At 38.9% G+C, this 25,207-nt stretch overlaps 2 protein-coding genes across 2 annotated transcripts; both read left to right on the top strand.

Moving 5' to 3' along the window:
• Positions 1–152: 152 nt before the first annotated feature.
• Positions 153–9,040, top strand: klhl41b (kelch-like family member 41b). The gene is made up of 6 exons (XM_079841885.1): positions 153–1,725; positions 2,624–2,781; positions 2,901–3,008; positions 5,333–5,518; positions 6,310–6,456; positions 8,785–9,040. The coding sequence occupies exons 1-6, from the start codon at positions 622–624 to the stop codon at positions 8,894–8,896; spliced, it is 1,815 nt and encodes a 604-aa protein (XP_079698011.1). The 5' UTR covers positions 153–621; the 3' UTR covers positions 8,897–9,040.
• A 3,269-nt stretch (positions 9,041–12,309) lies between these two features.
• ppig (peptidylprolyl isomerase G (cyclophilin G)) lies at positions 12,310–24,587 on the top strand. Its single transcript, XM_079840665.1, has 13 exons — positions 12,310–12,463; positions 13,206–13,270; positions 13,373–13,447; positions 14,197–14,304; positions 14,387–14,431; positions 14,509–14,596; positions 14,865–14,894; positions 15,059–15,198; positions 17,542–17,719; positions 20,259–20,468; positions 20,613–20,694; positions 21,692–21,843; positions 23,145–24,587. Exons 2-13 carry the CDS (start codon positions 13,210–13,212, stop codon positions 24,121–24,123), a joined length of 2,148 nt encoding a protein of 715 aa, XP_079696791.1. The 5' UTR covers positions 12,310–12,463; positions 13,206–13,209; the 3' UTR covers positions 24,124–24,587.
• The last annotated feature ends 620 nt before the right edge of the window (positions 24,588–25,207 follow it).

The raw sequence follows: 25,207 nt of genomic DNA, 5'->3' as shown, positions 1-25,207 counted from the left end.
TAAAGATTTCCCTTTGAGCTCTTGTACTCCTAAAGGTACAAGTTTTGCACTTTTATTTTGAGAGCACACAAGTGTAAACTAAGCATTCCATCTCCTCCCAGGATCTGACGCATGTATAATAAAGTTTGGGTGACTCGAGGCATCGAGTGGTTGAGGCAGCTGAAAATGGCTCATCACCTGTTGTAGTCGCAGCTGTCTCCAAACACTGCAAGTGAACCCTTCATTAATGTGGGGAATTGAACTCAAAGACTCTTGAACAGAAACTTGTAGACATAGTATAGAAGAATAGAATTGGATTGGTGAACTGGCTGACTCCTAGGTCTCCTCAGATCTTTATGTGGCCTGTCCTGCCATGGCAGCTGGCAAGAGTCTTGGCTGGCCATCACATTGGGATCCCCCTCTTCACAACTAGGATTGCGGGATGACAGAGGCAGTGGGGGTGGACAAGAGCGGGAGGGTTATATTTAGAATGGCAGGATTAAATAACAACCCCTTCACCCTGGGAATCTTTTCAGCACTCTTTCCTTTTCCAGCCCGGACGGTGTGGCGAGCAGACCTGCAGCCACCTTCTCCACTTCTTTCTTCTCTTATCCTTCAATTCCCATCTCAAAACACAACAACATGGATCCCAAAGCCATAAAGGAGGAGCTGCGGCTGTTCCAGAGCACCTTGCTGCAGGATGGGCTGAAAGAACTTCTGAATGAGAACAAGTTTGTGGACTGCACTTTAAAAATCGGTGACCGCAGCTTTCCCTGCCATCGCCTGATCATGGCCGCCTGCAGCCCCTACTTCAGAGAGCTCTTCTTCTCCGAGGACGGCAAGGAGAAGGATACCGGCAAGGAAGTGGTTCTGGACGACGTCGATCCTAACATCGTGGACATGATCATCCAGTATCTGTATTCGGCTGAGATCGACTTGACGGATGACAACGTTCAGGAGATTTTTGCAGTGGCGAACCGTTTCCAGATTCCCTCAGTGTTTACGGTATGTGTGAACTATCTTCAGAAGAAGCTTTCACTGTCCAATTGTCTAGCCGTCTTCCGGCTCGGCCTGGTCCTCAGCGTTCCCAGGCTCGCCATATCGGCACGCGATTTCATCGCTGACCACTTTGAAACCGTGGCTGCCGAGGAGGAGTTCCTTCAGCTGGCACCTCATGAGCTCTTGGCCCTGATCGGTGGAGACACGCTTAATGTGGAGAAAGAAGAAGTTGTGTTCGAGTCGGTGATGAAGTGGGTGCGCAGCGATAAGGCCAAACGTGCCAAGAGTCTGGTGGAAGTTTTCGACTGCATCCGCTTCCGCCTGCTTCCAGAGAAGTACTTCAAGGAGAAGGTCGAGGCCGACGATGTCATCAAGGCCGATCCAGAACTCTTGAAGAAGCTGCAAGTCATCAAAGATGCCTTCGGAGGAAAACTCCCCGAGAAGAAACCCAAAGAGAAGAAGGAAGGAGAGGCCGGAGAAGAGGAGGAAGAGGATCTGCTGCCAGGTTACTTGAATGATACTCGTAGACTGGGGATGTACGGACGAGATCTAATCCTCATGATCAATGACACGGCTGCTGTGGCGTATGACGTGGCCGAGAATGAGTGTTTTCTGGCTGCCATGTCAGAGCAAGTGCCAAAGAACCATGTGAGTCTCTGCACCAAGAAGAACCAGCTCTTTGTCATCGGGGGCCTGTTCGTTGATGAAGACAGCAAAGAATCTCCACTGCAGTGCTACTTCTACCAGGTACAAATCAACTTTGAAAACTGGGTGCTGGAGTGATAACCACACTAGGTTTCTTAAACTAGCTTTACCAGTTGAGACCTCCATAGTCTTTATGCTGGTCCACCGGCATTTATCCATTCTGGACCAGCATGGAAATAATCTTTTCAGGAGTCTTTAAACTAAATTACCTTTAATCTGCAAACTTAAATCAATTTACAAGACACTTTTCTGGCTATTTTTTCTTTTCTTCATTCCACAATTTAGAGTCACCTGCGAAACCACTTTTGTGAACAACTTGCGATAACACTGTTTTTTGTTAACACTGGACATCATGAACTTTCAATGATCGCTACTTTTACTGCATTTAGGTTACGTTATATTCGAATCTACATATACTAACCTTTTTTGTATTATTATTAAAATTTTTATAAATTAACATTAACGTGTTATAAACTAATATCAGTTGTATGTACCTACGTATCAAGTCAAGTCAAATTTATTTGTATAACGCTTTTCACAATACACATTGTTTCAAAGCAGCTTTACAGAAAATTATGATGTTATTATTTATAATATCTTGATATCTTCATGCCTTATTGTCGCATTTAGTAGATTAGAGCTGGGCAATAATATAGTTTACATTTTGTTACCATATACACGCAATCAAGAAGTTGAGATTTGCTATATATTATATATTACCATAGCTTTATTTAAGAGCTGGGTGATATGTAAACATGAAATAATAAGCATATGTAAACAATATTAGCCTATATTTATAAATGAACATGAACCTAGATTAATGAATGCTGTAAAAGAAAATTGTTCATGATATCTACTGTAATGTTAATGAGTTGAACCCTAGTTAACCGAAGTGTTATGGAAATTATTTGTCATTTTAAAACTATTTTGTCCTATCCAGCTGGACAGTATTGCTGCTGAATGGAGGGCAATGCCACCTATGCCCAGCCCTCGATGCCTGTTCAATCTGGGTGAAAGTCAACACCTACTGTTCGCCATCGCTGGCAAAGACCTGCAGACCAGCGAGTCCCTCGACTCTGTCATGTGTTATGACTCTGAGTATGAATTCAGCTAATATGTCCATAATTTTGACTGTTTAACTGCTGATTCTGCTCTTCACACATGAGTGGGCTACTGGCTCAGACGTGTGTCTTCAATAATATGTCATGTCATTGCAGAAAGATGAAATGGAGCGAGACCAAGAAACTTCCTCTGCACATTCACGGCCATGCAGTTGTCTCGCATAACAGCCTGGTATACTGCATTGGAGGAAAGACAGATGACAAGTAAGAGTGTGTGTGTGTGTGTGTGTGTAAATGAGATCAGTGGTACTCAAGAACATATGGTGTAGTTCGCAGCTGTCTGTGCTCCATCAAAGTTCCTCAACAATCCTTGGTACTGTTGGGGTAACAGTCTAGGACCCAGGACCAGTAGTGAAAAATGAAGACCAAGAGTCAGGAGTGCAATTAATTAAAGAGAAATTTACTGATGAATAGTTTGCAGTTTCATCAGTAGAAGCCAGCTTCAAGTCTCACAAGGAGTTCGTAAGCCGCGCTCCCTCTACCAGCCTACCAGCCTACAATTGTTTCAACAGTTATACTGTTTTCAAGGACATTGATTACATCAACACTGACAGATGGGCTAATCCTGACTGGCTACAGAAACATAAAAGTCTAAATAGTAGTCACATGTATAGAGATATGCGAAAGTGGTGTCGTTGAGTCAGGATGCTTGTTGCAAAACCCCCCCAGATTAGGATAGAGGTTGGCCTCGGATGTCATAAACGATGCCTGATGGTCTGAGAGGTCAGGCCCACTGATCAGCTAGCTCCAACTGACCTGCACAGAACATGGAAAACACACGCACCCAAGCACTAGGGCATCGCAGCTTTTAGTCCATGTCAGTGGGGCCTGAACTTTATCAAAAGAACACATACTACCAAAACATTGATACAACAATCTCTCCCCAGAGAGAGAGAAAGAGAGAAGTACACATACATTTACTCTATTCTTTAAAGAAATATTCTATTCTACCGTCGCTTCAATATACTTATGTATATACATAATTTAATTGAAGCGGCGGTAGATTCCAGAATCTTTCAGTACAATGTGACACTTAAGGCAATAGACGGGGACAGATGGTGACAGACACTTCATCTGGTTTTGTCAGATCTATCGGCTCTCGTTTTCACCAATCGAACATGTTGAATATGCATTTGTTGGTCTTGGAATGTCTGAGAAGTGACGTATTGTAATCTTGGTGACTGTCGGGGTTGGTGTGTCTGTCAGTGCAGTGTGAATTGGCCTTTAAAGCAAACCTTATCATGCGGAATCAATTTTGCATTCATCTTCATGAAACTCAAAATGTCTAGCCTGGATGCCAGCTGAACTTAGCCCCGCCCACAACATTTGAGGTCGGGAAGTTCGGTCTGGACTTGATCCATTGTGGAGCAACTATGCTCGAACCAGAGCTGTTCGGACCAATCAAATTGTCAGGGCGGGCTTTATACGATGATGGACAGATGATCAACAGTAATATCATCATCCACGTCACCAAAGAGCACTTGGGTTGAATTTGTTTATTAAATGGAGAACTTGTTCGTATATGCATTCACCTTTACTATTTCTCTCAAAAATGATGATCGTATTGGTAAGTACTCGGTGTATCCTTAAATTCTTTTTACAACACCGGCAAAGATCGTTTACACTCATCTTCTTCTTCTACTTCTTCCAGCGTGCGTGCACGTTCTGTTCAGTTGACAACTTCAGTCTGTGTGTAGCACCTACTGCTCTGCAGAACCTTCTGAAGAATTATGTTAGAAATGAGTGGCTGAAGTTTATTTTGGTACAAGAAAATAATACAAATTATACAAACATTTCTGTCACGTTATATAAGTATATAAATAAAAAAGTCAGAAAGTCAGTTTGAGGTGAAACGCAAGTTACTAGAAAGATTACAAAGTGCATTTTTCTTAAAATGTATTTGAACACAATCACACCAAGAATGTGTATTTTGAATTTAAATACAAAGTTCTGTCATGAAACTCTAGATGCTGATAGATCCTTAACTCAATCTGCTTGCAATCACATCATTCTCTAAAGGGCACAGTTGATTGGTTGTATCAGTAGCCAATGAGCTCGCAGGGCAACCAAATACTTGGTCAGCATTTGCCTTAGCAGTGCAGCGTGTTTTCAGAAACCCCCCACCTTCCCCAGCTCCACCCTTGTAGATCATCTACTGGTAATTCATGTGCTATATTGTGCAGCAGCAGCAGCATGTCTTACTTGCTCACAGCAGCTTGTCTTGTGAGTATTGGCAGTCGCAAGTCCTGTACTTGCTCTGCAGCAGCACCAGAAATAACCAACAGCAGCAGCAATAACAGCAGCAGCAGCAGCAATAACCAACAACAGCAGCAGAGTAACAGATCTATTCCACCAAGATCAAACATATCAACATTGTGATATCCACCATGCCAAACACTCAGAGAGTTGTCATGACAGAAATAAGGTCAATTTTGATTTCATGTTCAAAGCTGACACGAATCAGTGCACTGTAAATCCCGTTTGATAAACTTCTGAAATTAAATAAATCTCTCTTGTCTCTCTCACAGCAAAGCTATCAATAAAATGTTTGTGTACAACCACAAGCAGTCTGAATGGCGAGAACTGGCTGCTATGAAGACGCCCAGAGCAATGTTTGGTGCCGTAGTTCATAAAGGAAGAATCATTGTAACTGGGGGAGTGAATGAAGAAGGACTCACAGCTTTATCTGAAGTCTACGATTTTGGAACAAACAAGTATGATTCCTCACCAGTGTTATTTTAGTATTATTTATATACTTTTATAGTACTTATTTTCATTTGAGTGTAAGTTGTAGTCATTTTGTCATGAGCTTTTGTCATTTCTATTTAGCTTTCATTTTATTTTTATTGGTAATGTTAGTACTTAAATTTAATTTCAGTATTACAACTAATATTTACATTTTTCAGCTTTATTTCAATTAACAAATAGTTTTAGTTTTAGTTTACTATAGACTTGGTCGGCATTACTGGGAACGCCCACAAAAACCTCATATTCGCCGTGGGGGAAAACAAGCCATTAGAATGAATGCACATAGACCTTGTTAAACGCTTTATCTTAACTCTAAAACTTCAGATAACTTACTAGAGGTGCAGAATTCCACATGGCAACTTTTCGGAACTGCACCAAGCAAAAATAAACCTTAATCATAACAAAGAGTAAAGATAAAGCGTCTACATCTCAAGGTCTACTTGCATTCATTCTAATGGCTTGTTTTCCCCCACGGCATATGGCAAATATTACGTTTTTGTGTTGGCGTTCCCAGTAATGCCGACTAAGTCTATAAAGCACTGTTTCTCACTGTGAGTAGTGCACCTGAACAAACTAAATCAATGTTATTTACAGGTTTGCTTGTTATTTGAAAGATAATATTGTGTCTGTCCAGGAGATTTACCATTAGATGTTGTCTTCCTGTGCTTAGCCATCATTTTTCATCTCTTCACTGTTTCTGCATGTAAAAAATAAATCTATACAATGCATTAAATTCATTAATACAATTTGCTCTCAGGTGGGACACATTCACAGAGTTCCCCCAAGAACGCAGCTCTGTGAATCTTGTGAGCACCGGAGGAAACCTCTACGCAATTGGCGGCTTTGCTATTGTAGAGCTAGAAGACAAAAACATCGGACCCTCCGAGGTCACTGACATTTGGCAGTAAGTTTCCTGATGTTGTGTTCATCCAACCAATCAATCAATGAATAAACCCCCTAATTAGTTAAGTTCCAAGAAAGAGCCCTGGAATAGGTCTGGAGTAGAACTGGATATGAGCAATGATTTTCCTTCTTAGACGTGAATAATGTAAGATTTTTTACTGAAGACATTACAGAAGTGCAAGCCAAATTTTGCTGCATTTACACCTTCAAAGATTAAACAGTTCATAAACATGTCAAAGCGAACGGGCATTGCGATGTTTCAAGACCATACAGCATCATCATGTACACATTCTGAAAGACAAATGTACTTTGACGTGTCCAACACACCTAAGCCATGTTTACACTATTGAGTTTTAATTTAACACAACGTTTTTAAAATGAAGATGATCCTTGTCCATACTGCCGTTTCCACTGCGTTTCAGAATTGATCTCTGTCCACACTACAGGACCAAAAACGCATGTCACATGACCATTCATGCACACTGGGCATGTGCCTACAACTGTAAAGTACAAGTGCTGATTGCTCTAATAATGGTGCATATAGGCAGCTGCAGTATTATAAAGTTGAACAGCACTATGGGCCCTATTTTAACGATCTGAAACGCAAGTGTCAAAGCGTGAAGCGCAAGTAACTTTGTGGGCGGGTCTCGGCGCTGTTGCTATTTTCCCGGCGGGATAAATGGCTCTTGCGCCCGGCGCAAATCTTAAATGGGTTGGTCTGAAGTAGCTTCATTATTCATAGGTGTGGTTTGGGCGTAACGTGAATAAACCAATCCGAGCGTCATCCAACATTCCCTTTAAAAGCAGGTGCGCAAGTTCCATTATGGATTGCTATTATTATGGCGTATTTACCAGGCGCACGCCAGGAGCGGTTCACAGCCGAGGAGACTGATGTTCTTGTAAGAGCAGTGAAAGACAGAGAAGTGAAGTTGTAATGTTGTACATTATGGTAAAGGTGATTTCACAGTCTTTTTTTTTTTTCAGTCTTTCAGTTTTTTCAGTTTTTTCAGTTTTTCAGTTGATTTTTTTTCCTGGTTCTTGACGGACAAACCAATTTGTCAGATGTCCTTATATACATATATGTCTTGCCACTATTGGGCAAACAGGTCTTATCCTTAATTATTACAATTAGCCTGAATCATTTGTAAGCTAGATTTATGCCTATTTTTTTCACATCTTCGTGGCACACCACAATGATTTCCGTCATCTCATGTGTTAATATTTTTTTAGTGTAACAATTTATGATTTGCAAAAATAACTGTTGCATCTGTGTAGATTACATGAGCAAAGTGTATGCGCGTTGTGCACGCTATACATTATGGTCAAGCATGCGCCCTTAAAATAGCATAATGAACAACGCGCAACGCGCCACTGACTTTAGACTAGGTTTTTTCTGGTCAGTGGCGCAATTGTTTAATGGAACAGCAAAATAGCACCAGGGATTGTTTGCGCCGGAACACGCCTCCTTTTTTGCGCTGAACCGCCCAGGTAGCGCAAGTTCATTCACTAGTTTAGCGACGTGCTTCTGTGGAGGGAAAAGCGCGCTTTGCGCGGGTGCAAAATAGGAATGACACATGCGTCGGTGTACAAAGTCAATTGCGCTGGGTGCAAGATAGGGCCCAATGGCTGCTAAAAAAGTCAACAAAGTCAGCAAAGCTTGCAGTTCCGTCTCCATGTTATTATTTACACGGTCGTCAAGACTGGTCCGTTACAGAGCCGTTGAGATAAACGGCTCTGGTCTGTCATTGACGTGTTATGGTAGCATAATGGTCATATAGAGGCTTGACGAATCAGGGAAGGTTAAGCAATGATACAGAAGACCCAATCAGGGAGCGAATGTGGGCAGCCAAGAGTCTCCATTTTGGTCCGTCTATACTGAAATGCAACCATGGAGTTTTCAAACTAAAACGGGGTCTGCAGCGTTTTCGAAAGTCTCAGTTTTCAAGGGTTGAAAAGTCTGGAGTAGTGTGGACGCCAGGTGTAACCATAGCAAAAATTATGTGTTTTAAAACGAAAACGCACTAGTGTAAACAGTGTGCCTCATACAGTTGTGACATATAAAAAAAATGTGCCCAGTGCAGATACGTTGGATAGGTTTATTTAATCAAGACACTTGCGCTCACTCTAGACAACTCAATTGCTTACTCATAACACATAGCAACACAGCTAAAAGTACTTTTACCTGTTGAGACATGTCTTTACAAGCACCCATAAGATCTGCGTTTGAGTTGGGGAGGTATGACACACGAAAGGGCTAGAAACGACATACTTCATTCGTTAACGTAGCTATTGACACATGACACATGCATTGACCTACTTTCTTTCACAGGCATGAAGACGACAAAAAGACATGGAGCGGCATGCTGAGAGAGATGCGCTACGCTTCTGGCTCCTCTTGCGTTGGCATGCGTCTGAATGCTGCCAGGATGCCCAAACTCTAAATGAAACCCCTCTTTTGAAGTGTGACTCCATATGGTCATGTGACCTTACTGTAATAAAAATAAACTCTAGTTCTCTACAATACTGGTAGGTTACTATGTATGTATATGCATTTCTTTTTGTAAAATAAACATTTTTAAACCCTATCAGCTAACTTGTGGTGTTTTTCTAGCAGACTGTTGATTTCCCTGATAATTGCGAAAATAACATATTGACTATACAGTATATTCTAGGCTAGGACTGGCTAGTTACTTTGTTTTTACAGAAACACATCCGTTTTGATATATTACACTGCTGTTGTGAAGTTGAAAGATACTATTTCTTTCAGTACTTTGTGTGTGTGTGTGGTTCAAGTAAACCCTATGTCATGGGTCTTCAACCGGGGGTCTGCGACCCCTAAGGGGTCCGCAGTGGTACTGCAGGGGGTCCGGCAATTAAATCATAACAAATTATAACATGGAGAAAAAATATAAGCACCCTGAAACGAAAGCAAAGCACCCTCCATTGGTACTGTAATAGTATAATATTATTGGCGAAACAGATTTGGCAAACGTTACGTTTAAGTTTACGTTTTGCGATCTATCTATCTATCTATCTATCTATCTATCTCTCTATCTATCTATCTATCTATCTATCTATCTATCTATCTATCTATCTATCTATCTATCTATCTATCTATCTATCTATCTATCTATCTATCTATCTATCTATCTATCTATCTATCTAATAGCCTAGTGATTTGATTCTTAATTGTCCATCTCACAGTCAATTTAAAATTTGATTTTAATAAACTTGTAGCTAAGGTTTAAGTAAATGTTTAATTGTCCATCTGATTACAAAAATAAATGTATGACTGCAAATCAATTGAAATAATTTACAACAACTGCAAACAACTACTGAATTGTGATTTTTATAGCAACATGTTGTTAATTATGATGTATAAATCTCAATTTTAACAATGAAAAGTAATACACAGTCATGCGTGCAACAACATTAATGTGCATAGTTCTGATCTACTGTCTTAACATAATATGTCTTAGTATTAATCATAATATAGTAAGTTTCTATTAATATCGAAGGCTATGCTTAATATGTAGCTCTGTTTGACACATTTTGTATCGGGGGTCCCTGCTCTATGTCTCTATCGCCTAAGGGGTCCTTGCCCTGAAAAGCGTTGAAGACCCCTGCCCTACGTTATGGGGTCAAAATGTCCCCATAAGTATTCATTGGTTTGAAAATGTAAATATGCAATTTCTGTGATAGGTAGGTTTAGTGTGTTGGGATAGAATATACAGTTTGTACAGTATAAAAATCTGTGTGTAGGTGAAGTTGTAAAAAGTGTGTTAAATCCATCTTTGTTTGCTATTGTAGCTTTATTGCATTTATAAAAATATGCAGAATGTATACACATTTATTTCTCAATGTTCCTTAAAAATATAAAATGTATATAAAATATAGTTAATAAAAACTACTTTTTTTGCTGCTAGTTTTTCTTTGAGATCATTTATCATGGTCTCTTCTGGTCTACATATCTGTTCAGAGGATATCTAGAATGGGAACGTTTCCCTCTCACATCTCAACCCCTGTTTGACGAGGATTCTGGAATGGGGGACCGGGATGGGCGGCTGTGGTTTGGACTTCAGTAGAAGTGCAAATATCTGGTTCCATTACTAAAATGATTCACCTCCTGTGAGAGAAAGAATCATAAAATAGTTTTGAAGTGAACATACAGAAGATGAACAACAAGAAACAGGGTTTAAGGTCTTACTTGATGCAAAACTATGTTTTCTGTCAAAGCGCAGGAGAAACATCTGACTGTCTGCAGGTGGGACAAACATGAGACTCCAGAAAACACGTTCTGATAACTGAGACCAGAAGATGGTATTGGTTTTTGTCAAAAAAGCCTGTTTGTTTGTTTCTGACTGGTGTTTGCTTAAACAAACTCACATTCATCACAGTAGCTGCTCCTGCAGCAGAGAATCATCACAGCGTCAGTCAGCAGATCCTTACAGATCAGGCACTGGATCTGATGAGGATGAGGATGAAGGCTCATTCTTGGGCAGTGTCTCTTTCTTCCCAATAGCATAGGCCTCACTGAACAGATCAAACACAAACAGGAACACATAACGAGAACAACGTATTTCCCACTTTGGTCCATCATGACTCCCTTTCTGTCAGGATAACCCACCTCCACCATGAAACTATGAGGAATCCCTATGCATTTCCATGTCCGTTTTTGAGGAGCAAAACCTGTAAATTCACAAGTGACATTCAAACTAACAGACTGATGGGCAGAAGAGCTCAAGCTCACAACAGCTGTAATCTTAGGAAGCCCAGTTACCCCATTGGTTGTGCAGTTTTTAATGTGATGTCCTACAGCGGAAACAGATGTAGTTTGGTGGAAGCAGCTTCATCACATCACTAATGAATGTCAGAATCATGAGCATCTCTTACAAATCTCATATCAACATCAAACCCTGTCAATGTCTGAACAGCTGCTGGAATAATAGCACAGACTGGACTCACTGGTATCACAGGTTTATTTGGTCCTCTGAGGCATTTACCTCAGCCTTATTCTCAGTCTGTTTCACCGGCATTTGCATGTTTTCATGTTTATCACTGATATGCTGAAGAGCCCAGAGTAGGCCTACACTTTTTTGTCTTCTTTGTGACACTTCAAATCCAAACACTGAAGTTCAATACAGTGCAGAGAGTATTTTGCCCTTATTTAAATAGCTTTAAAAGCTGATCCAGTGAAACAGGTGGAGAATCGCCAATCTGCTGCTAAAAAAAACATTAACAAACAGAGATATGAATGAGACACACAGAGACGGACAACCATTCTAAATGAACACGCAGGGCCTTGAGCGTCAGTTTTATTGTATAACAGATATTTTGAAGAATAGGCTATATGGGTGACCAAACAGTTTGTGTTCCCCATAGAGTGGTGCAGGTAGCCTATGACATCACTTTGTAGGCCAAAACGCGGAAGTGAGTTAGCATTTTTGCACTTCCGGTTCCTTCATCCAAAAGTCAAAGGGTTTTTTGAATGGTGTTTTGTTTAAATGGCTGAAATAAGGTCTGTGGTGAACACAAGCTCAAGACACTTTCACTTTTTATTCTACGACATTAGTATTATCTCGAGCGTGATGCTAACTGCCGATTGGCCCACAAAGTTACGTACCTGCACCACTCTATTGACTTCCATAGTATTGTGGAAGTCAATGGGGCCTATCAAAATATATTATTTTGTGTTCAGCAGAAGAAAGAAATTCATACAGGTTTGGAACAACATGCGGGTGAGTAAATAATGACAGACTTGTCATTTTTGGGTGAACTATCCCTTTAAATTCAGGCGAAACTGCAAATCGCGTGAGATTTTTGTCCGCATTAAGCTTCCATAGTCTCCAGTTCGGGCTGTTCATCTTTTTACCCAGAATGCTCCTTTAGTGTTCACGGCGCCATTTTTACAGACCTGCGCGCTGAGGACACGAGAACGGCAGTCAATGTTGTTCATATTCTCTTCATTTTAGTACCACACTAGCATTGGTTTAACTTGGATCAGACATGTAAGTTATATTCCGATGTTTACTAGTACAAAGGGAAGAACGAAGTATTAAAAGACGCACTAGTTGACACAGTAGCATGTTAGCATGCTAATCATTCAATCATTAAAAGGTTAAATGTTACGATTTTATAACTGATGTAAGCAAATAGTGCTGATTATACAGGTCACAAGTCTTCATTAGATAATTAAGCTGTTTTAAACGATGTGATACACTAGGTGTGCGGCTGATGTTTTCACTTGTGTTGTGTATTAGCGTAACGTTACTAGTGCCGTGAGGCTAGGGGAAACATGCAGCATGACGAATAAAGGTTTTTAATGTTGTGTTATTCAAAAAGTTATCTCTTAAAAATCGTCATAAACACAGGTAGAAGCGACCTCTTGGACATGTTCACAGCCTTAATGTGTTGTTCTGCTGATAGTGAAAGTGGTTACGTTACAATGACATTTACGGTCAGTTACTTCATTAATCCGCTAGAGTAGACATAAACTATCAATATGTAGAAAGATGCTACATCAAGCAATAACAAATACCAGTGTCCTCTGTGTCCAAGTCATAATGCACACCAAAATCAAAAGATCAAAGTGCATGCACTTTATGGAGTGTGTTAGTCTGTGTAAGAGTTACAACGGTTAAGCAAGTTTTGGATGTGTATTGAGTCTGTAAGCACAGATCTGTTTCTGTACTAGAGCTTGATGTGTGTGTGTGTGTGTGTGTGTGTGTGTGTGTGTGTCTGTCTTTGCAGCGTGATGGGGGTGAAGGCGCAGCGTCCTCGCTGCTTCTTTGACATTGGCATCAGTAATGTACCAGGTAAGACTCTATATGCACTTTGTTAGAGAGCTGCTCTTCAATGTCTGAAAATGTGGGGTTTATTTCCCTGTGATCTTTTTCTCCTGGTTTTCCTTTCTACAGCGGGACGAGTCGTCATCGAGCTCTTCTCTGAGGCGTGTCCCAAGACATGTGAAAACTTCCGCTGCCTGTGCACAGGTAAAAAACAAAACCAAAAACAAGCACTTATGTTGCATAAAACAGGAAAGTGCTCTCTAAAATTCACATTTCTAAATGTATTCAATTTTTTTCTTTTGATATATCCTTTCTTTTTATATATTTGTAATGAAACCATTATTTCATCAATACAGACAATTAGATTTTAAATATTTAATGCCATTTGTCAGGGTTTTTTTAACCTATGGATCACTATCTCAGTGAGAGATGCTTTACATGGGGCTGCGTTCAAAATTGCATATTCTCACGACCATTAAAAAAAGATTGTTCTATATAGAACGAATGTGTGTCGTATGAATGTAATCTGGACGTAAAACATTCGCCATGTTGGCCTTATCATGTGACCTGCCAGCGTCAGTCGCTTCACTGCCATTCACAAATCCTCTCCCGTGGCCTCATGGGATGGTATCCATTGTATGCACACTTCAGAATCTCGCCTGAAGATGTAGGTCATCCGGGTACTTTTTAATGAGTACTGTAAATTCATACATACTAATTTTGTCACATACTGTTTATTGACCTACTATATAGTAGGGAAGTATGCGACTTCAGGTGAAGCCCAAGTCTTGCACTTTCCTGGGGTGCGTTTCCCAAAAGCGCCACAAGCCCAAGTTGATCTTGGAGATCTTGCCATACCACTAATGTTCTCTACCACTCAACTTAGTTCACAACACTTTTGGGAAGCACCACACATGTCTGTATTTACGCATTGTGGGGATTTTCTTCTCCAGGTGAGAAAGGAATTGGCAAGACTACCCAGAAACCTTTGCACTACAAAGGAAGTCTGTTCCATAGGATAGTGAAGGACTTTATGATACAAGGAGGAGACTTCACTGAAGGTACCACTGTCTTACTTTTTTTCCATTGTATTATGTATATCTTGTGTGCGGTGACATTTGACAGACATGTTTGCTTTAACAGGGAATGGCAGAGGTGGAGAATCTATATACGGAGGATTCTTTGAAGGTGTGTCTCCATAAGATAACCATAAGAGTCTACATAACATCACTGGGTTCAATATTCTGCCATTTTTCTTTTTCTAGATGAAACCTTCTCAATGAAACACACCAAGGAGTTCCTTCTGTCAATGGCAAACAGAGGGAAAGACACCAACGGCTCACAGTTCTTTATGTGAGTCCAACCCACAGGCTTCTCCGGGCGTCCTTACTGTCCTCTTGGATAATGGATGATAATCTGCAACTATCGCTTTCTTTTTTTTTTGCAGCCGTGATGTTGAATAAATGTATATGTCCTCAGTGCATTGGTCTGGTCTTGAATGAGTTATGAACTGCGGATGATAATGACCCAAATCGATTTATGGTGTGCATTAATCACTGTTTTTGTGTTCGTTAGATTTGTATTTACATTCTGCCTCACTGTTTTGTGTCCCTGACCATAGAACTACAAAACCAACTCCTCACTTGGACGGGTAAGTGTGGAGTACAGCGTGATCCATTAAGGATTAATGTTTGATAATGCAGTACCAACTAGTAATATTTGATAATCAAACTGCTAGATAACATAAATTCAAGTATATTTTATATGTGCTGTATTTCCAGTGTTTAATGGTTTTGTTGCGTTTTCCCCCACCAGAATTCATGTGGTGTTTGGTCAGGTGATCTCCGGCCAGGAGGTGATCCGGATGATCGAGAGTCAGAAGACGGATACCAACAGCCGACCCTATGCTGAGGTCAAAGTGCTCAACTGTGGGGAACTTGTTCCAAAATCTAAAGGTGATATTGTATTGTATTTTCTCTTCTCATGTTTAGGATGTTTTATGCATATTTATGTTATTAGCTTGTAGCTACTAGGAATTGTAACACATAGTATATAAGCTTGATTATTAATGATAACATCGGGCCGGGTTTGTACGGTCATAAAAAAACCTGGAAAAGTCATGAAATTTGGCAATTTGCAGGTCTGGAAAAGTTTTGAAAAAATGAATAAACCCAGAAAATGTATGAAAAGTCATGGAAATTTGTTTCAAAATATTTATATAATAGAATGTTTAAGTGATTCATATTGGTTAAACAAACTAAAATACTTCATGTTCATTCAATTCATCCAACTGTGGCACTGTCAGAATTCGTTTTGCAGTGTTGAGCATTATAACCAATCACACACATTTCTGTTGAGCTTATGAATGTGATGGCCAATCAGAGGCGTTCAGATTAGTCATCGCTGAAATTAAGAGTTTTGTTCAGTGCGCTTGCTCTGTGACAGCTTGTTCCATATCGAGCAGACCAGGGGCCTATACCATGAAGCCGGTTTAGCTGTATAGCCAGATATGTTTAAGCTTAGTTTGTGCCAATCCTGGGTTTTAGGTACCATTAAAGTGGTTCGTAATATTCTGCAGAAGAGAGAAATTAATCTCACTGCTTCTCTCGGGAGAAGTGAATCTCCGTTTCACTGATCGATCCACAGCATGTGATTGGCTGTCCACTACTGATGTCACAGCTAAACTCCTAAACTCAAAGCCTGAGTTGACAAAGAAAGCTGATGATCAGCTTCATGGGACCAACAAAGCTTGAGTAGATTAGTTTGGTTTTGTCAACTTTGAAACTAATCCTGTAACCCTGAGTTTGTTAAACTAACCCAACATGGTACAGGCTCCCAGGTAGGCTTGCTACGATAGTCGGTATTTCCGGTGTTCAGACTCAACACAGGTTACATCACTTTCCCACCGTGTCACCGCCCCACCGTCGTTTTAATTTTTTTTATAGTAATACAATTGAGTTCAGTTAGAGAACAGACAATACAAATAAAAACTGAACGAGTCTGCTTAATAAAGCATGATTCGACTGAGTTGCGGCAGGAGTCATTCATCAGATTTCATTCATTAGAGTGAGGAGCTGACTGAGATTTGATTTCAAAGCGAAATGTAAACGCGCATATTTAAGGGAGTTTGTCATTTTTGTTGTTGTGTTTTTCATTAAAAATAATAGGCTAATGAACTCACAATTCAAGCAACCCGCCACCGAAGTGGCGCTAATTCAAAACCGAAAGTAAAATGTGCCTGGCCGCACAGAGCGCGCATTTACGGACGAACTGTCATTCATTCATGGCGTGCGTCTCAATCAGCTCCCCAGTTTAGTAGTCATGGCACTGATCAGGACACAACTCAATGCCTGATAAGTGCCCTGACTACTGAACTAGGGAGCTGATGGCCTCACAGAGCGTGCATTTACGGACAAGCTGTCATTCACAGTGCGTACGCACTGGAGCGTTTTCAGTTCAGTTTTCAGTTGCGTTATGAAAGACTGAGCGGTCGTGTGCATGTTACTTTCGGTTAGATATAATTAGTGATTTAAAAGCAGAGTCGGTGATACCGGTATTACCAGTCTTGTCACACGTCAATTAACCGGTGGGAAAATTTCCTCACCGTCGCATCCCTACTCCCAAGCCTTTCAGACCATAATTGTAGCATTTGTTGTCCAATGGAACTAAATGGTGTTTTTTTTATTTTAAAAAAGCTAAATGATAGTGGATGCAGTTCCGCGGTGGGCAAGTAATGTAATCGGTGTACGGCCAAATACTGTAACACGTCTTTGTCAAAGTTCACGTGTCATTGCGTTTCAGAATGTTTGCAATTCATAAACGAATGCAAGTATGCTCACTGACCTTTTATATTTTGAATGTATAAAATGTTTTTGGCCTAAGATATGATTTAGATCCAGTCACTGTCTTTTCATCTTATTAGTTTTTGTGCTGCATTCTACACTCAAAAATAAATTATTCAGAAGCACTATCAGTTAAGATTTGACAAATTAACTGGCTCCTTGATTGTACTCGTTTATTAAATGACATTAATTGTGATAAATCAATATTTACTTTCACAGTCACTTTGGCTAATTGTGTTATTCAAGGGGGTTGACTTTAATTACAGAAAGTTTTATAGCCATTCCTGTAAACTTGTATGAGCTAAAATTATACTCGGCAGTGCAAAAATATCTGAATCCAAAACAGTTAATAGTGGCCATCACGCTTTAATCACACATCTTGCTTTAATTGTACTCACATTTTTTCCCAGTCAAATTATGTGTGTGTTAAAGTTTTGTTTAAACTGTTTTGTTTAGCAAAGAAAGAAAAGAAGAAGCATCAGTCATCCAGCGAGAGTGATGAAGACTCTTCTTCAGACAGCTCCACGGGCTCGGAGGAATCAGAGAAGGAGAAGGAGAAGAAGCGACGGAAGAAACACAAGAAGGAACACAAGAAAAAGAAGGAACCGAAACACAAGAAGAAAGAGAAGAAAGGGTACTTTGCGAATACATTTAATTTGTGCACATTTACATTGAGAATATTTCACCTTTCAACAGTTGTTGTTTGAAATTTGCCTTCCACATGAGTACCAACATTATTACCAAAAAAATGTTTTCTGTATTAATAATAATTATGGCTGTACGATATATGTGACCCTGTCTGTGAAAACCCAGCTAAAGTCATTTTTTGGTGATTCACTGAAAATATAACCTTGATATCTTTAATATTGACTGAGTAAGACCATGTCAAAAAATTATTTGAATTTCGGCCTCAGAAAATCATGATTTTGAGAAATTCCAATTTTAAAATCAAGCTTATTTTTAAAATTGCAAAACATTTTAACCATTATTATTCTGACTACGTGCCATATACCACATAAAAGCTAAGATTCTCCCGTTTTCAGTGATATAGGACACATTTATGGGAAAATTCTTAGAGTTTTGTAAAACAAGTCTATTTATTATGATGTGCTTGTCCAAAAAGCGTGAAACATTGAAACAAATGGGGGCACCACAAGAGCTTGATTTACAAAGTCAGTTCACTCTAATGATTTGTAGACTATAACTTTATTAGTAAAATGAAATCTCAGTAGAACATTTAATTAATAGGCCTATATATATCCATGAATATATAAAACATCCATAGAAAATCTCACTGTGTAACATTTGTAAAGTAAATCTAATGCCCTACCAAGTGAACAGGTCAGTCTCAAACTTTTATACAGTTAGTGATAACTGTGAATCTTCACTTTTCGATTAGATTATGATTCATTACGATTTTTTCATGTTTCATTGCGCTTAATAACTCTTTTACATAAAGCACGTCCTGCACTTTGTTCTCATATTCAGGCATGTTCTATTCGCTTACAAACCGAAACCAAAACATCAGACGCAAGAGCTTTGCTTCCGAAGGACATACGCAACTTTTTTATATTAATATATAATACGGGTTCTTTATTAGCCTACAAAAAACAATAGGCCTATATTAATCCTTATTAATTAAACTATCAGCTGTTCTGTTCCTTGCGCTTCGCGTGCCTGCGGCCGCCCTGTCAAGAGAGGGCATTCATAAACCCAGCGCATCAGCATCCAAAAACCAAACTATTTCGACACGTTGCAGCCATTAAATGTCTTTAAAATAAGATGGATATATCGGCAGAAGGTGTAGTTTGAAAACGAATAAGCTGTTCCTGAAATGTCGGTGATGGCACAAAGAAATCCACACAGAAATCGGAACCCAGCTTAAGTCGCCGTTTTCTTGCCTTTCCCGACACTTACCTGATCGTTGCTCGTGCGGATTGATATTATGGTCTGTTTGCACTTTGTAATTGTAAAAAATATGTTTCTGAACCGAATGATATAAGAATCAGCAGTTGTTTGTGTCGAAAGTAAGCATTAAATCAATATTTAAGAAGCCCACGTCCGGTATTTTTTGGTGCAAAATAAAATGTAGCGTCAATAAAATAATTTCAGTATTTATAATATTATAAATGAAAAAATGAGTACTGCATCTCAAAGCCCTTGGCATAAACTATCATTTACAGCAATAAACACAAATCACCTGTTTTGGTCATTTTTATGGCTATGACTACTTTGACGTTCTATATCATCATTAGATTATGCGACTTTAGCCGGGGTTTCACAGACGGGGTCACATATATATATATATATATATATATGATCAAAATATTACATGTAGGCCTACTTCTTGCAATGGCTTACGATAACTAATGATTATGATAATGATTTTAATACTTAAAATTTTTTTGGCGAAAAGTTCCTAAAAGATGCTGAGAGGAGAGAATACACTGGACACATGACTTTTATATACATGTGACGTGCTTAATGTTATTAGGCGCTATAAGTGATGTAGGGCCTACTCACTCGCACAGGATGATGCTTCTCAGAGAGCGTGATCCCGATTTCAGTTCTCTTCCACAGCTTATATGGCCGAATACACACAAAATTGTCAAAATACACGTCTTGGTGAATATTCACATAAACAGTCAGTTATGACTAATGTGGAGTAAACGGTTAGAAAAGAGAGCGTGCAACAATATATTTGATCCTTTGATAATAAACCTGCTTCTGTGTGAGTGCTTAAATGATAATCAAACAACAATAGACAAAGAGAAAATTACTCTCTGCTCTTCACACAAGAACTTTAATAGCGTAAATAAGAATCAGTGTATATTTAATTTCATGTCATACAGTGAAGGCTAAGTAGTGTTTTATTTTTACATTGGATTATTCAATTTCTGTTAAATAAACCTAATGTAGGCCTACCTGAAACCCTAAACCCCCTGGTGAGGTCACAAAACCTGTCAATGTTGGCATCTGCCGCCTTTGACTAGCTTTTACCAGGTGACGGGTGAATCAGAATTCTGTTAAGTTTGTTTGGATGCACAACTTCACAATAATTAATTATAGTTTGTTTAATTTTATTACATGCATTGAGTGCTGTTTTCACCTTCTGTTAACAACTTCATAATCGTGTGCATAATGGAGTAAGAATTTAAACATGTTTTCTCCAGGTCTGATGAGGAAGAAGCTGAACCCCAACCTTTGTCAACCGTCCGCCCAGAGGAAGTCCCGCCCATTCCAGAAAACCGCTTCCTAATGAGGCGAAGCCCCCTGATAGCCAAAGAAGAGGACCAGGGGAAAGAACAGAACAAGGAGGACTCTGGGAGAGAGAGACAGAGAGAAAGAGACAGGGACAGGGAGAGAGAGAGGGAAAGGGACAGGTAGATGTGGTATTTAAATATTTCACCCAGTAATGGTGTGGAGGTTCATTTGTTTGTAAAGACATTTATTATTAAATATTAATATTGTGTGATTTTATTATTATTATTATTATTTACTCCAGTTTATAACTTGTTATATTCTAGACCCATGGCGAATGCACGGCCAAACCGCACAAGACTGGTGATGACCAGGTCTGGGCGCAGGATTAAAGGAAGAGGACCGAGGGTGAGAGAATGACTATGGTTTGCTTTGAAAGAGTTCAGTGTAAATACACTTCCGTTCAAAAGTTTGGGGTTGGTAAGATTTTGTTCTCTTCTGCCCACCAAGACTGCATTTATTTGATCAAAAATACAGTTAAAAACTATAATATTGTAAAATATTACACTCTAAAATAACCGTTTTCTATTAGAATATGTTTTAAAAGTAATTTATTCCTGTGATCAAAGCTGAATTTTCAGCATCATTACTCCAGTCTTCAGTGTCACATGATCCTTCAGAAATCATTCTAATATACTGATTTGCAGCTTAAGAAATATTTGTATCAGTGTTGAAAACAGTTGTGCTGCTTCATATTTTTGAGAACTTTGATGCAATTTTATTTTAAGGATTCTCTGATGAATCGAAAGTTTAAAAGTGTTAATTTCAAATAAAAATATTTTGCAACATTACTTTGCTCACATGCTCTGATAATAATAGCTTTATAGGACTATACATTATTTGGATAATTGGTCAGAAAAAAAATCTGTATGAAATTTGATTCTGGAACTAACTAATGTTCCAGAATTAGTTAGAATAATTCTGGAACAGAAAAGTATAAAGAATAATATATTTATAATAAATAAAGAATAATATATTGATGTTTAATATTAATATATTTTCTGTCCAACAATAGTGTTACTTTTAATAAAAGTGTGGTTATTTTATTGGCTTGTATTTTTTAAATTCAGTATCATTTAAAAAATATTACATTTCATTAAGTCTTTTAATACAAATGTTACCTTTTTATTCAAAAAAAGGTCATTTAAAATAAGAAAATAATTTTTAAAGAGCATTTTCAGTTTTGGTTTCCGGCCAAGTGTATACAGAAGTTTTGGTTTTGGCCCAGAATTTTCATTTCGATGCATTCGTAATTGAAATGTTTCCTTTTTGATTGTAGTGAGGAAATTAAAACTCAATTAAATGTATGTATTTTGTTTTGACTTTCTCTTCTGTCCGTCTGTAGCGCTATCGGACACCATCTCGATCTCGCTCACGGTCGTGGGATCGGTTTCGGCGCAGCGAGACGCCTCCACACTGGAGGCATGAAATGCAAAGGACACAGAAAGCTAAAACTAACACAGCTGCCACCCAGGACAGATGGATCAAAGGGGACAAGTATGTCTAATTTTACAGTTCATGCACATATTATGGGATATACAGGATTCATGTAATGAGGAATTCTTAAACTTATTTAATCAGAAGTAGGGCTGGGTGATATGGCCAAAGTCGATATCGATAAATGTCAAATCTTTCAAGTTTAAAGGCAGATTTTTGCTCCTAAGTGAAAGTTGTAGACACCAGACCATTCATTTTGGTTTTAAACTACTCTTTATTTTCAGAACATGACACACTTTTCACATTTTTTAATTCTTTACACTTTTCCAGTCATTTTTCCTTAAAATAAATATCTTCATAGAAAAAATAATTTCTGCTTATTTTAACGGGTGATATTGTTTCAAGTCATGATACAGGTTTGTGTTGCCTGACTTTGACGCATATCTTCAGTGCAGTGCAGGCTGCAGTATTAAATATTACATGTTTTGTTTCTTAGAATGCACATTTGACAGTAGCTTGAGTTGATAGTAATGGTAGCTTAATGTAAATTTATGTTCATCAACAAGAACAGTAACATCTGTAAAAATTGTGAGAACCTCAATTTTATATAGTAAAATGTAAATATTCTGAGTTTTATTCAAATTAAACATTGGTCTTCATAGTAGCCTACATTTAGATCGTAACCACAGGTAAAACCACACATAGCACCTAAATACCATGGTAAAATGGAACTATGGTTTCTATGTATTTGTATGAAAAACAGTAGCCTAAATGCATTAAGCTATAGCATAAATACTGTTTTTTTTTTTTTTTATATATCCCATTACTCCTTTAATACATTAATAATGTAATACCATTTTATATAAATATCACATGTTTCTGCCATAGTGTAGTTAGTGTTCCTACAGTAAATCCAATGTAAATGATGGTGATTTGTAGATTGAAAAGCCTTCTGACTGTTTCGTTTCGCACAGTGTTTTTCCTGCTTGTCAGCGCTGTTTCATCTGGCTTTAAACTAGAATAAATCACAGAGACATTTGTGTTCTTCGCTGAATTCAAGCGCTTCTCACTGGATCTCACAGTGCTGTTTAGTGGTCACACGACCGAAACCGATCAGCGAGTAAATGCATCTGCTATAGTAAGCTTGCGCTTCCGTTTGAACTTTGAGCCGAGCGGATAAATGGTCCATGTGGCGATTCATGCCGCTTTTAGCACAAACATTTATCAAACTCTTATCGTTTTAACGTTGAAAAATTATGTTGCGATAATTATCATTGTGTTATCGCCCAGCCCTAATCAGAATTTATTATTAGAATTAGCTTGAAAAGAATGTTTCATGTGTATTTTTATTTTTATTTTAGAGGAGATATGTCAGAAGCAAAGGCAGAAGCCACTGAGCCAGCCAGCGAAAACAAAGCTGCAGGACAGGATGAAGCAAAAAAGAACTCTGAACGAGAAAAGAAAGATGCAAAGCGGGACAAATCCCGCAGTCCATCCAGAGGAAGAGATCGGAAGAGGGACAAACATCGCTCAAAAAGCAGAGATCGTGATGCACGGAAAAAGACTGATGCCGATGCGGAAAAGAAGAAAGCTCGCAGCCGGAGCAAGAGCAAAGAAAAGAAGAGGGAGAAGGAAAAGCGCGATAAAGCAGATGACAAGCGGGGACGCTCGAGCAGCAAGGACAGGAAAGAGAAAGAGAAAGACAAAGATGGCAAAGAGCGAGAGAAGGAAGGCGAACAGAAAGACCGGAGCAAAGAAAGGACCAAACAACCTCCGGATGAGAACGAAAAGGAGAAATCTAAGGAGGTTGAAAAGAAGAAGAATGGAGAGCAGCGACGTGACCGATCAAGAAGCAGAGAGAAGGGTCGCGATGCATCTCGGAGGTCCCGCTCCCGGTCGAGGGGCCGCGGCCAACGTGGCCAGTCACGTGACAGAGGCCGCGACAGGCGTCACAGCAGCAGCCGGGACAGAAGGTCATCTCGCCGGTCGAGAAGCAGAGAGCGAGACAGAGCTCGGGATCGGGGGAGAGATGCAGAAGACCGAAACAAGAGGAAGAGCACCGATGAGGCAAAGAGCAAAGAAACCAGAGGACGAGACAGGAGCTCCAAAGAACGCTCTTCCCAGAAAGAGCGAAGCCGAGAGCGAGACGATCGACAGAGCGGTAGGAAGAGGAGAGAAAAGAGCGACAGTGGAAGCAGCGATTCGGAGAGCGACGATGATAAACACAAGAAGAGAAAAAGGAGCGAGAGTCCTAAATCAAAAGAGAGGGCAAAGGACAAATCGAAGAGTCCAAGAAAAGAAGCCAAGAAAAAGGACGCCTCCTCCAGTGACAGTGACTGAGACTCTGCGTGTGCCACTCCTATTTTTAGTTATCTTTTCCCCACACAAGCATCAACGGTCTGCTGTTCAGCAAACGATACAAAGAGACTGACATTTTAGTCATCGTGTAAACATCATGGACATAACCTGGTCCTCAACGCCTGGAATATTTTTAATAACTGATACAGACAGTAAAATCCTCATTTGTTTCAATTGAATCGGTTATATTTGTCCTGCTTTTATCTGACATTTGTTTTTTCTCGCCCATATCTCGACGTAAATGTTTAGCGAGTTCCTTAGTGAAAATGGTTGCTTAATATTTTTTTTGTTTCTGTCTGGTCTGAGCAGTTTTTTAAAAAGGGTTTGTTGGGGACATGTTTGCGTACCTTGGTGTTTTGTAAGGGCTTTATGTTTATAAAGAGATGACAATGTTAGGTTCTGCTGAATTTGACAAATAAAAATTGATACTGAACCTGTGAACATCGATTTTCAGTGGTCCTGTTGATTGAAATCGTCATAAATGTATTCAAGTACAGTTAGCTTATTAATATATTGGTAGAGTTTGGCTGATATGAGATTTTTATTTTTACAATTAACATGTAAAACATTACAGCAAATCTTTTAAAAGCAAAAAATAATTGAATACCATTAAATCTAAAAGTCTGAAAGTAATTTTAGTTTCGATTTTTTGTAGTTTTATATGCATCCCTATTAGCTTTTCAATATGTAATGGATGCAAATTAATGTTCTAAATGCTTAGACTTGCAATATGATCTTTAAAAAAAATTGTTTTGCGCATGCTATTTTGCTTTCATAACTTCCAAAATACACTTAGTGTATTACACCATATCTGTTTGTGTTTATAGATTTCAATTCCAATCTTTAAAAGCTATTACGTACACAAACTATAGTCTATATATAACATTATTCCTAAAACATGATTTATCGTGGTTATTATTTTTATTTTTGAGTGATTAAAAAAAGAGATCCAAAATATATATATATATATATATATATGTTCATTTTTTTCCGTATTCATGCTTAAAATTAGTGTTGCAGACATAAATTCTGCTGACGTATTTCAGTTATATGACGATTCAAAAAT

The sequence above is a fragment of the Gobio gobio genome, assembly GCF_949357685.1.
Source record: "Gobio gobio genome assembly, chromosome: 17".
Taxonomy (NCBI): domain Eukaryota; kingdom Metazoa; phylum Chordata; class Actinopteri; order Cypriniformes; family Gobionidae; genus Gobio; species Gobio gobio.
The sequence above is the reverse complement of the archived record's forward strand: the minus strand, read 5'-3'. Positions and strand labels throughout refer to the sequence as shown.

What these genes read in the sequence shown, in the direction of transcription:
- klhl41b (XM_079841885.1), top strand. Translation starts at nt 622, where the DNA reads ATGGATCCCAAAGCCATAAAGGAGGAGCTGCGGCTGTTCCAGAGCACC. An exon ending in GTCATGTGTTATGACTCTGA is followed by an intron (nt 2,782 to 2,900) that starts GTATGAATTCAG and finishes ATGTCATTGCAG; the next exon opens with AAAGATGAAATGGAGCGAGA. An exon ending in GGAGGAAAGACAGATGACAA is followed by an intron (nt 3,009 to 5,332) that starts GTAAGAGTGTGT and finishes TCTCTCTCACAG; the next exon opens with CAAAGCTATCAATAAAATGT.
- ppig (XM_079840665.1), top strand. Translation starts at nt 13,210, where the DNA reads ATGGGGGTGAAGGCGCAGCGTCCTCGCTGCTTCTTTGACATTGGCATC. An exon ending in ACTTGTTCCAAAATCTAAAG is followed by an intron (nt 15,199 to 17,541) that starts GTGATATTGTAT and finishes TGTTTTGTTTAG; the next exon opens with CAAAGAAAGAAAAGAAGAAG. An exon ending in AAGAAGAAAGAGAAGAAAGG is followed by an intron (nt 17,720 to 20,258) that starts GTACTTTGCGAA and finishes TGTTTTCTCCAG; the next exon opens with GTCTGATGAGGAAGAAGCTG.